This window comes from Panthera leo, chromosome B3 (genome assembly GCF_018350215.1).
Source record: "Panthera leo isolate Ple1 chromosome B3, P.leo_Ple1_pat1.1, whole genome shotgun sequence".
In the NCBI taxonomy this organism is placed as follows: domain Eukaryota; kingdom Metazoa; phylum Chordata; class Mammalia; order Carnivora; family Felidae; genus Panthera; species Panthera leo.
The window spans coordinates 74,070,165-74,082,891 of record NC_056684.1 but is presented as its reverse complement, the minus strand read 5'-3'; the positions used below and the strand labels follow the sequence as shown (position 1 = coordinate 74,082,891).

General features: G+C 51.3%; 1 protein-coding gene across 3 annotated transcripts in view; it reads left to right on the top strand.

Moving 5' to 3' along the window:
- The window catches only part of NRL (neural retina leucine zipper), a 29,505-nt gene extending 18,243 nt beyond the window's left edge, over positions 1-11,262 (top strand). For 2 of the 3 annotated variants that reach the window (XM_042942801.1, XM_042942802.1), the window contains exons 2-3: positions 8,557-8,964; positions 9,871-11,262. In XM_042942801.1, the coding sequence (XP_042798735.1) occupies positions 8,584-8,964; positions 9,871-10,203 (714 nt within the window). In that variant the 5' untranslated portion in view covers positions 8,557-8,583 and the 3' untranslated portion in view covers positions 10,204-11,262. Of the gene's footprint in view, positions 1-5,751; positions 5,816-8,556; positions 8,965-9,870 lie in introns of those variants that run through there. The other variant, XM_042942803.1, reaches the window with a different exon arrangement.
- Positions 11,263-12,727: the final 1,465 nt, after the last annotated feature.

The window sequence follows — 12,727 nt, the reverse complement described above, 5'->3', positions numbered from 1 at the left end:
ATATAAGCATAGAGCTGCAGGGTATCAGCTCGGCACTGCAAAGCAGGAACCTGCCCTCAATGAAAGCCAGCCCAAAGGAAGCAGCAGAGGGATGGAGAGCTACAGATTCCTGATTTTTATTATAGGACTCAACAAATTTCTTAATTTCTTCTCTCGCTCAAGCTAATTTTAAGTGGATTTCTGCCATTTGCAACAGAAACAATGCTGATTCTCAGGTTTCTCAAAGTTCTGTGCTAAAACATAGTGGGAAAAGGAGAGCTGGCCTCAAGCCTTGGGCTTGCTATTGGCTCTCTATCTCTTCCACCCAGGCTCCATCCTGGACTCAACCTTATGTGTACGTGTTTGGATTCTTTCCTCCAGTTCCTACATTCAAACTCTGTCCACACCTATTCCACTTCAGACAACTGCCTCTTTGGCAACCCTTTGGGCCTAAAGGTGTGCATGCTGGTCGCAGCATGGATCTACTGAAGGTCATCATCTCTTCCCTAATGCTGCACCTGCTCTCATGGTTCCCTATCTCAGTGAACAGCACCAGCATCTAGGCAGCTGCTCCAGAGGAACCTGAATCAGTCTAGGCTATTCCTTTCTTCTCTTCCATAGCCAATCAGATGCTAGGACCTTTGGATTTGTACTTCATAATTAGCTCTCAAATCTGTGTATATCCCCATGGCCACTGCCATAGTTCAGGACTTACCTCTCACCTGGCTTCAAGTGATATCTTCCAAGCCACCTCTTGGGCTGCCACCATTCCAAATGCCACTCCTTCTCCCTCCCACCAAGCTACCCTCCAACTCTGCACAGAAGTTCACTTTGATGAGTTAAGAGAGAGAGGGGTAATTTTTATTGTGTGGACACTAGGCTGGGCTCTGTGCCAGCAGCTTTACATGCATTATTTCATTCAGATTCACAACCATCCTATTTTACAGATGTGGACACTGAGGCTTAGAGAGGTTAAGTCATTTGCTCAAAGTTATATAGCTGGTCAGCAGGAGAAATGAAATCTGAATCCAAACCTTTCTGACTCTAATTACTAAGTTATTTCCCCCCCTCCAATCCTATACTGTTCCCTTGATTTATCATTAAAAGAAAATGAGATCATATCACTCAGACTTAAAATCCCTCAAGGCTCCCTACCACATGGCAACTGATGTCCTTTATAATCTGACTCCTATTTATCCAACCTTTATCCCTGCCACCTTCTCTCCTATACACCAAACTGCAGTTTCCAGAGCACTTCTATGAACCTTTTCTGCTCTTCAGACTTAAATTAAACATCACCTCCTTTGTGAAGTCCGTTTGATTCTTAGAATTAACATCTATCTCATCCGTGTTGGTTTTATACTGTGTATATATATATATATATATATATATATATATATATATATATATATAAATGTTTTTATTTATTTTTGGGAGACAGAGGACGAGTGGGGGAGGGGCAGAGAGAGAGGGAGACACAGAGTCTGAAGCAGGCTCCAGGCTCTGAGCTGTCAGCACAGAGCCCGTATCGGGCTTGAACCCATGAACCATGAGATCATGACCTGAGCCAAAGTTGGATGCTCAATTGACTGAGCCTCTCAGGCGCCCCTACATACCTATATTTTTGAACTTATCACACTTTATTATAGTTGTTTTTGTATCTTTATAATCCTCACTTAAGTGTTAGCTCCTTGAAAGGAGGGCCCAAATTTTAGTCTTGTTGTTATTTTATCTTAATTTGGCCTTATTTGGTCAGCTAATAAATGCTGTTTGAATGAAGAATAAACAAGTCTCATGTTTCTGAACACTTCTCCCCCATTGTGTCCTTTCTTAGCTTAAGGGGCTCCCATGAGGATTTCCTTGTAGTCTCGATTCCCTTTATTCATTTATTTGCTACACTTTTATTCAGTTCCCTGGCCCTCCGCCCAGCCTCCCAGGTCTACCAGCTGGCCCAGTGTTCGAAGCACACCACCAGGGGGCAGGGTGTGACCAGCCTTGACCTGGTCTGCATTTTCTTCCCAAGGCCCTCTGGGTCTGGCCCTTGGACACCTTCCCGAGCTCCTGTAGTGGATGCTATGGTGTGTTGCCTAGATCCCTGCTTCAGGATCCAGGTTTTCATTGTCCCAGCCTCGGAGTGGTGGCTGCTAATGGCTCACAGCTGAATACTTCCCTGAGACCTACCTGTGGCTGAAGGGAGTGGTGTCACCAAACACAATACCCCTTTCCTGGGGCAGTGTATATCCAGTGACTGATTGACGCAAGGGTACAAAGCCTGATCCCCTTTCCTCAATTTGGTCCATCTGAGCTCCAGAGCTCCTGTGGGATCGGCTGAAGTCTCTGTTCTAATGCAGTGTATTTCCACTTTTCCTCCTGCCCAGTCCTGCTTTTCTCACTCCTTTTGTTTTTTTTTTTTTAATTTTTTATTTTCAACGTTTTTAATTTATTTTTGGGACAGAGAGAGACAGAGCATGAACGGGGGAGGGGCAGAGAGAGAGGGAGACACAGAATCGGAAACAGGCTCCAGGCTCCGAGCCATCAGCCCAGAGCCTGACGCGGGACTCGAACTCACGGACCGCGAGATCGTGACCTGGCTGAAGTCGGACGCTTAACCGACTGCGCCACCCAGGCGCCCTCTCACTCCTTTTGAAAATCCTCCTTGGTGAACCACCTGTATACAGGTTTCCATCTCAGAGTTTGTTTCCAGCTTAAGATATCCCCCAAACTCAACGTGGATACTACATTAGCCCCCTAATCCCACTCTGATTCCATTTTGCCTTCTAGATCCAAAGTGATCTTTCCAAACAAAATCTGGTCTCATCATGGCCCTGCCAAAAATTCTTTAGTAACTTCTCACTGTTCTTCGAATAAAGACCAAATCCTAACCTTGGACCATGAGGCTGTGCTGGATCTGGCCCCTGCTGACATTGCCACTGTCACCTACCACCATTCTTCCCACTTCCTTGGCTTCTACTCTCTGGCTATATTGGTCTTTTTGTCTGTTTGTTTTGTACTCATGTCTCCTTCCTGCCTGAGCCTTTACATATATTGTTCTTGCAGCTTGGAATCCCCACCTTCTCCATACCCCCTGCACATGGTCACTTCTTACTCACCTGGCTGGTCTCAGTTTAATGTGTCTTCCTTAGGCAAGCTGTCCCCGCAATGCTGCCCCTCATTAGATTAGGTCTTCATGAAATACAATTTCATAGTGCCTGCTCTTCTCCTTCATAGGACTCACCTCAGTTATAATAGTTTATTTTCACATAGGCTCCTGCCTAACATATGTGGGGCCTGGGGCAAGAGTACAAACAGAGGGTCACAAACCTTGTGTTTTAAATATTTAAAATGTAGAACTCATGCTAACAAACTATTAAATAAAATATGTTCTATTCTTCTCCCTTGATAATATGTACATGATGGCCTGGAATTTGGTTCAAAATTGAATTCAGATTTGGATTTTATTTGGAGTCCTTGGGATTCTGCAGCAGAATGTGGTGGGTGGTATGGGGAGAGGATGCACTGGGCCACTGGCCTTTGGGCCCTCTTCTCTTCCCACCCCTGACACTGTCTTGTCCTGTGAGGGGCCTCACGTGCATACCTATGGACCTCCCTGTCTACACATCCCAATTCTGTCCATGACCTCCTATAAATAGTCACCCTTAGCCGGCTTTTGGGTCTAGGGATGTGTGTACTGTAGTGTGGTCCACTTCTGGAAGGGCCTACCTGGGGTAGAGGTCCATGTGGGCCTAGAAGTGGGCTTGGAGCCCTTTGGACAGGGAATTCCTGGGTATCTGGAGTGTGGTCCAGAATGGGGTTGGGTGTGGGCAGAGGAGGCCTGAACTGCTCACCCCATGGGGTGGGACACAGCCAGAGGAGAGCCAGAATGGAGTCTTCCAAAAGCACAGGGCTTAGGGCAGGGGCTACTCTTGCCTGGGCCTAAGGGCAATAAATTGATGCTTCTCTGTTTCATCAGTCTGTATGCTCCACAAAGGCAGGGCTGCTGTCAGTCTGATGTACCGAGGTATCGCTAAAGCCTAGCACAGTGCCTGGTGCTTAATAAACACTTGTCAAATGAACATACCAGGCAGGCCAGGAAGAGGTTTGAAGATTTGGATCCATTACCGAAGATCTGGACACCAAAGGCCAGAACTTCTAGGGCTTACAGGGAATTATGGGCTCCAAATATGGGACAAATATGGGAGTGCAGGACAGAGGAGATAGTGATGGCACCCTGAATTACTGACTCCGTCTCCTCCCTTCCCTCTCATTTTGTATCCCCATTCTCCCGGCCCTTTATCTGCCTGGCCCTTCTCCCCCATTGTCCAACATCCCACAGCCTGCTGTGTTTCCTCTATGGCCTGACCATCTATCTGTCTGTTCCTCTGCATCTGTTTCTAATTCTTGGGCCCCAGTCTTACTTTCCTCTATCCCTTCCTTCTACTGCTTTTGTTCTTCTGGTCCCTTGTTCCTACCACCTCTCTTTTTACCCCTACTCCCTTCTTGGTGCTCTCCAGAAGACCTCCTTTCTCTTTTAGTTTGTCATGGCCCTTTGCCCACCTCTTCCATGTGCCTACATCCCTCCAACTCCTTTTGTACAAATCTGTGGGGAGCCACCGACTTGTTCTGCCTTCCATCCCAGGTCTATACCTACTGCCCCCTCAGCTAAGCCTTCTTGCCTCCCTTTGTTCTGTCATTTCTGAAGTCCACCTGCCTTCATCTTTTCGCCCTCATTTCCCGGTCCCCAGATGTCCTCAAGCCAGTCAGTCTCAATATGCATCTCCCAGGCCCTGGTTCCACCCCCACCAAGGGGGCCCATTAACTACCTCTTGGGTCCCCACTGGCTGCTGCGTCCTCTCGTCTCTGTGCCCTTGCCCATTTCCTCTGGCCTAGCCCTCACTTCCCGGACTCCTTTCCCTAGTCAGTGGCACCTGGTCTGAGCCCTGAGCGGCTCAGCTTGCCTGAGCTTGTTTAGTCTGACTCTTTTAGCCCGTTAGCAGCTTAGCCACCCCCTCCCCCAAACCTTTCCTTTGAGCCCTCCAGTAAACAAGAAGATCAGCACAGACCTGACAGCTGCTCGGGGGCAAGTGTCTGGCCAGACCAGGCATGAGAAAGGGGCTGCACTCAACACTTCCTATTCTTTCTGCAGCACAGGAAGTTCTGGGGTCTCTTTCCTGGCTATGTGCCTCAAAGCCACATTCCATGGGCATGTACGCGAGATTCCCTGGTCTCTATGATCCCCATTCCCATTAAGTGGCCTTGTTCCTAGGCTCTGTTCTTCTGCAAACACAACTGGATCCAGGCAATCACACTGAGAAGCCTTACTACTTGAATAACGACCGTGGTCTCTGCTCCACGAAATGCAGAACACATGTGGGAAAAGAATGACGTCATCTGATCTAGATCTTCTTATATGTGCGTACAGAGCATGATGGGAGAGACCATGCACACACGCAGGGAAGCTGAATTGACTGTAGGTATTCTGTAGACCAGTGGTTCTCAAACTTCAGTGTTCATCAAAGTTGCCTAAAGGCTTATTAACACACAGATTTTTGAGGGTGGGGGAGTCCCAAGCCCAGAGTTTCCGATTCAGTAGGTTTGAGGTGAGGCCAGAGAATATGCATTTCTAGCAAGTTCCCAGGTAATGCTGCTGGTTGGGGCCCAGACTTTGAGAACCATTGTTTTAGGCCACCTGAACCTATCAGCTTTTCACCCAACACCTAAGACTGGGACCGTGTTAATTTTTATAACTGATGATCTTTAGGGCTGATAGACACCCAGATCTCTGACTTGGGACAGAGGACTTGTGAACCCCACAGGAACATTTGGGTATCCTCACCAGGTAGGGAATAAAGTTCTATTCTAGTACACACCTTGTTTTAAACAGCTTCAGACAGGTTTAAACACCTCCTTAGCTAATTCCTAGTATCCCTGTTCCAACTTCTACTCAGGGATAAGAGCTCTAAGAGGTGTTAGGGGATTAGGCTGAAAATGTAGGTCACCCCCTAGCCATCTGGGAACCAGGATGAGTGAGAGAGGAAGAGAGAGGGACGGAGACACACGCAGGGAAAAGGCTAGAGGAAGCAGAGGGCGTGTGAGGGCAGTTACAGAAGTCAGATGGATTGGTGGTGATTAGATTTCAGTGTCCCGAGGTGGCCCGGAAAGAAGGAGCAGAGATCCCCACTCTCCCTTCTCCTGCTCCTTCCCGCTGGCCTGCCTGTCCTGGGACTGGTCATCAAGAGTGGGAGAGGCTGCGGATTGGGTAGCCAAGTCCTAGCGATTCACCGTGGGGACAGTTGCCTGTCCTTCTAATAGGATAGCTGTGAGGAGTGTGTGGCCAGTCACAGTGGGAGTGAGGCAGGGGGCCAGAAATGTGAAGATTCCTGAAAGCAGAACCACTGACCCAACTGGCTAGGTGAAAGTGGGTTCAGACCGTTTGTATTCCCCAAAACAACTGCCAAGGCACTGTAGAGCATTGGAGGGTGAGGGCGCCGGGAACTTCTCTGGGCCTCTTTTCCAGTCCCGGGTTCTCAATCACTGAGGGCTGCGGGTGATATTCACATGAGGGTGGCTGACTGGGCCAATGCAGCTCTCTGTACCAGGGAACTGAGCACCTGTGAGATGGACCATCAATGAGGAACTTTATTGGGGAAAATGCCCCCTTTCCTTCCTTGAGAACAGGCATACTCATCGTCTTCCCTCTTCTCATTCCCCCCTCAACCCCCCAGGCCAATGAGATATGCAAATGATCCCCTTACCTCATTGGCTGCAGGCCTGAGGACCACAGATGACCTCAGAGAGCTGGCCCTTTAAGAGTGCCCTGTGGGCTCAGTGCCCACAGCGCCTTGTTCTGAGCACAGAGGCACCAGGCCCTGATCAATGGGGTCTCCAGTCTCTGAGGAAACTGTGCCTGCCTGGCTCTAACACTGACCACATCATCTTTACCATCCCCCAAGTGAGTATATTTGGGGCCTACCTGGGTGCCAGGCCTCTCACCTATAGCCTCCGCCTCTGTCACCTGCTGTCTGCTCTCTGCTGTCTGTTGTCAAGAATCCTCACACTTCTTTCCCCTGCCCCACTCCCACCCTGGCTGGCTTTATGTCCCTTACTGCTATCACATCAGAAAGATAAATAGCCCTTCTCACTTATCTCTTCATTCAGTTCTCTCTGGACACCTCTCTCACTGTTTCACCATAGCCTCCCTGCCAAGGATCATTCCTTCAATCTGTGTCTTTGTTCCTACCACCCCTGTCCTCTCAAGGGTGAGGGGTTCAGTAGATAGGGCAACAACCCTTCCCTGGGACAGGAAGACACAAGGACTTGTCCTTCCTCTCACCTCTCTGGGCAGAACCTGAGGGTATGAGATGTCTAGAGAGAGAGCTACCTAGGCTTGGGGTATCAAGATGGGACCAGATGCCAAGCACTGGGGATAAGCACTCCCTGCCTTGCCCCTTCGGGGGCTGGCAGTGGGGCTATTGGAACTGGAAGCTGGGCTAGAGTGTGAGACTTCTGGCTCAGGAAGGATTCCTGAGGTCATCTAGCCTGAGGTTCCTCAGGTGAGCACACACTCTGCATGATAACAGGGAGGAGAGCTCCTGGGTGACATAAGTTTGGGATGCTCTGGGTTGAGGTTGAACAGATGGTTTACTGAAGGACTTCATAGATTAATATGTTGCTGTGCTTTGTGAATCTGCAAAATGTGGGGATAGGAGGTAGCCTTTCTCAAATTTATCTGAGCATCGACTTCTTCTTGGGTATTTCTCACACTTGGTGTTTCCTGGAACACTCTTTGGGAAATGTGAAGGTCTAATTGCCTTTATTGAACAGAAGGGGAAACTGGGGTCAGGTGATCCGTCCAAGTTCATACAACATAGCAGGTTCTGAATAGAAGGAGGAAAACCAATCTTGGTTGGTTCTCTTTGGAGAGATTGGCTTGGGGAAAGATGGTCACCACTCAGTCCTGATCTTGCTAGAACTGACTCTAGGACCTTTCTTTTTCCCTTGGAAAGTCTCATGCTCCAGTGAAAGGGATTAATTGATTGATTAACCCACAGAATAGATGTGCATTGAGGATCTTCTAGTGCAAGGCATTGGCCTAGGTGTTCTGAGAGAGAGATATAACAACGTTATCCTTATATATTAAAATTCACCTCATACATACCTTCCCATTGTCCTAAAATAGACACCTACTCTGTTACAGTTAATTAAGCAAAAATTTTTGATTGCTTGGAAATGGAATGATGTCTCTTGAGATGACAGAGCCTCTCAGTCTGTCCCAGCACTAGAGTTGGGAGTACTGCCATATTCCTCTTGTTTTTCAAAGCTCCCAGAGGCAACAGTGGGGCCAGACTCCATGCTTTCATCTTCTTCAATCAGGCCTTTAAGCTGCTTGCTGGAGCCTCTGCCAACCTGAAAAGTTGCCTCAGTCCAGAGGTGACTATTTAGGGAACAGGGTTGTACCATCGCCCCTGCTTTCCAGAACTGTGGCTCTCCAGAACACTTGGACTTTGAAAGAAGAAGGTTCCCATAAGGAGGCTGGCAGGCAGCCTCCAGGTGCTCCAAATCTCTCTTCTTTTTTTGCAGGTGCACCCCTCCCAATCCAGCCCCAGAATGGCACTGCCTCCCAGCCCCCTGGCTATGGAATACGTCAATGACTTTGACTTGATGAAATTTGAGGTAAAGCGGGAACCCTCTGAGGGGCGATCTGGCCCCCCAACAGCCTCACTGGGCTCCACACCCTACAGCTCAGTGCCTCCTTCACCCACCTTCAGTGATCCAGGCATGGTGGGGGCCACTGAGGCCCCCCGGCCAGGCCTGGAGGAGCTGTACTGGCTGGCCACCTTGCAGCAGCAGCTGGGGGCTGGGGAGGCACTGGGCCTGAGTCCTGAAGAGGCTGTTGAGCTGCTGCAGGGTCAGGGGCCAGTCCCTGTTGAGGGGCCCCACAGCTACTACCCAGGAAGCCCGGAGGAGACAGGAGCCCAGCATGCCCAGGTGAGTGATCAGTGAGTTGGTTTGAGGGGAGGCAGGGTGAGGGAGGACAGCCCAAGAGAGGAAGGAGAATTCCTGGAGAGGGTTATGGATTGGACAAGAGACAGAGGGCAGGAGAAGACAAGGGCCCTTGAAAAAAATCAGAGAGAGAAAACTATCTTCTGCCCCCTCCCTTTTCCCCAAATGGAGAGAAATGAGTAGTCTAAACCAGGAGGAAGAGGGAGAAAAGATTAAAAGAGGACCAAAAGGGGAGAGTTGAGAATTAAAGGAGAGCCGTTGATTACGGGAGGCAAATATACTCCGTCTGTGGAAACCAGGGAAAGAGTTGCGCTTGGAATTGAGTGGAGTTGAGACAGCGGGCACGGGAATGAGGTTGGCCTTTTCAAGACATCGTGCTTCCCCAGCCCCCAACCTTCTCAGGAAGGATTGGGACTCATCCTATTAATTATAGACACAGATGGGTGTGTTGAGGGCATTAGGATGTAATCCAAATCCGTTGAGGGTCACAGGGTTGCGGCCTTCAGGAGAGGGGAGCGAGGTGCATTGGCGGGGCGGGTTCTGTCTGGGCGGTGTCCGCCGGACACCCGGTGAGCCTGGAGCAGGACGCTAAGGACCTCGCTGCAGCGGCGCGGATTTCAGGCGCGCGACCCGCTAGCCTGACCGTGGGAGACGGGGCCTGCAGTGTGGGGCGGACCCAAAGGGGGAGCGCGCCCCTCGGGGAGGAGGGGCTCGTTGGGATCTGGGGCGGGGTCTGCACGGCGGGGTAGATTCTGAGGAAGGGCGAGCATCGGGTAAAGGTGGGGGCCGGGGGCGGAGCCTTCCCGAGGGCGGGGTAGTCCGGCTCGCGACCTAAGTGTGGAGCGGGGAGGGACCCGGCGCTGACCCGCTCTCTGCCCTCTCCCTCTGCAGCTGGCGGAGCGGTTTTCGGACGCGGCGCTGGTGTCGATGTCTGTGCGGGAGCTAAACCGGCAGCTGCGGGGCTGCGGGCGCGACGAGGCGCTGCGGCTGAAGCAGAGGCGCCGCACGCTGAAAAACCGCGGTTACGCGCAGGCCTGCCGCTCCAAGCGGCTGCAGCAGCGGCGGGGGCTAGAGGCTGAGCGCGCCCGCCTGGCCGCCCAGCTGGACGCGCTGCGGGCCGAGGTGGCCCGCCTGGCCAGGGAGCGCGACCTCTACAAGGCTCGCTGTGACCGGCTGACCTCGAGCGGCCCCGGGGCCGGGGACCACGCCCACTTCTTCCTCTGAGTTGCTAGGGGCCGCCGAGTGGTGTAGTAGGTGGGTGGGGGACACCACCTAGAAGGCCACTTTGCCATTCACTAGATGGTTACTAGCGCCTTCTGGTGCCAGACACTCTGTTGTATGACTACATAAATAATGCCCGAACTTCCTGGACCCTCAAGGCATGCTCCGACGTTAGAGGCTGGTCATTTTCTGGGAGAGAGGTCTTCGCAGGCAGGCAGCATACACAGCCCTCCACCTCCTGTTCCGCCCCACTTGACCAGGACACTGAGATCTGGAGGAGCCGGTGCCCGGACTGTTGTGGGGGGCGGGTAAGAAGAGGCGCGGATGATAGCTGGGTGACAGTGAATGGGAGGAGAGGGAGTGGTGTGACTTCCCCCTCAGTTTAGATTTTAATTCAAGGTTTTCAACCTGTAGTGCATTAAGGTGGTAATTAGCAATGAAGCAGTATTTTCATTCTGAGGCTTGTAAACACCCCATTTTAAGACTACTGCATTTTTCAAGATTTCAATCACCAACAAGACAGACTAGGAACTCTATCCATGAGGCTTTCATCCTATCCAACCCAGTGGCCTCCAGGGCCCAGAACAGCAAAGGCCTGAGGAACTGTAGGGGTGGTTGGTGCCGACTGGGAGAGAATTCTGGGCAGGAGTCTGGAGACCTGGGTGCTAGGCCCAGCTCTGCCACAGGATACCTCTGTCACCTTGAGAAAATCACTTGCTCCCTGGGTTTTGGTTACCTCATCTAATCCTGGATTGGATGACTTCTGACACCTTTCCAGTTCTGGCATCTCCTTGGTGTAGGAGCCCCAAGAGTCTTCCCAAGAACCCCCCAAGACAACCTCACCAAAGGGACTTCCTGTCCTGCTCCTGCTTCCTGATTGCAGCCTAGGCGGTGGATGAGCCCATGCGCTGCTCCTCTGCTGCTCTCTCCAAGCTGCCTTGGCCTCCAGACCTGCATAGGGTACCCTTGCTACCTCCTGCCTTGCTGAGGGCTGAGGTGAGCCTTTGCCCAGCATGACAAGATGCTGAAAGAGTGTGGTTTTTGTGAATTAAACTTGAAGTTCAGGCAGAACTTTACACTATTGGCTAAACGTTCTTGAAATTTAAGAAGTGTTCATTCTTTAGCCTGGCTCCTGGTTCCTGTGTGTGTGTGTGTGTGTGTGTGTGTGTGTGTGCGCGCGCACACACACACACGTGCGCGCACTGTGTCTCAGTTCTGGAGGCCCAATGAAAATGGGGTGGAAGCGTGGGGATTGGGCCAGATGGAGCCTCCTCCTCCCACCACCACTGCACAGAAGCCGAGGAGCATCAGTGACTGGGCCAGGCCTGCCTATGGCTATCCTGAGGTCCCACAGTTGCCATGGCTACCCAGCCCTTTGGTTCATCTGCCTACAGAGAGAGTAGGCGGGGGCTCTGGGCAGAGCAGAGGCATTGAGCTGGGAGCAGCTACCTCACCAGCCACTGTCGTAGGTCCTCTAAGGGACATAATAAATAGGGAGAAGCAGTCGAGGGTGGGGAAGAGGCTCCCATATGTCTCTCTTCCTTTCTGCCCCCTCTATCCACCCCCTCCCCAGCTGTCTCTTCCCATCACAGTTCTTGTTCTCTCCTCCCCCTCCTCTAGCCCAGCTCATCCCTCTTCCACTCAGGAGCCTGCAATGGGAGGCATCTCCTCCATCTCCCCCAGGATTTCTTTCTCTTCTCCTCTCCTTCTCTACCACTGGCCACCGGCCACCCTCTCTGGCTCTGGCTCCTCTATCTGAGTGGCTCACAGAGCCTCTCCTCCTTCATCTCCTTCCACATGCATCATTGAAGAAAGAGGCTGGGGCAGGGAGGGTCCCTCCAGGGTCCCATCTCTTCTTCTCTTGCTCTGGATATCACCTGTGTCCTGGCCTGCTCTCTGGAGCTGCAGTCCAGACCCAACACCGCTCTTGCACACCTTCCTTAACTGGCTGGGTTCCTGCACAGCACACACATGGGCAGAAATGCCATTCACAGGCACCTACCCCCATACACACAATCAGCCCACATATGCATACACCTGAATCTCAAGATGAGGCTCACATGGATACACCTCACAGAAGCTGCACACTAGTGATTAAGAGTGTGAGCACAGATGGGTTTGGGCTCAAGTTCCAGGCCCACCAGTTCTTTGATGATGGGTGAATTTAAATGGAATGTCACTTGATTTGTGAGAGTGGGTACATTTAAAGCACGTAGCACAAAGTTTAGCACATGCCAAACAATAACGTTTTACTGCTGTTGTTAATGTTATTAAGAGCACCCAGCCTGACTTCCTGAACCATTACATTAAGACCACACTCATGGACAGGCAGGGATGTGCAGTGCATGAGCACACACATTTCGCACACCCAGGAAAACCAGGCTGCACAGACCTTAGATGCTCCCTTTATATTCATAATTCATTAACAGACCTGCTGCCCTCCTTCAGTCCCCGCCCAACACCCCTTCTCGGCCCGCCCCACAGCTGTGTGGGGGCTGGAGTTCAGCTCATGGGGGACTCAGCTGGG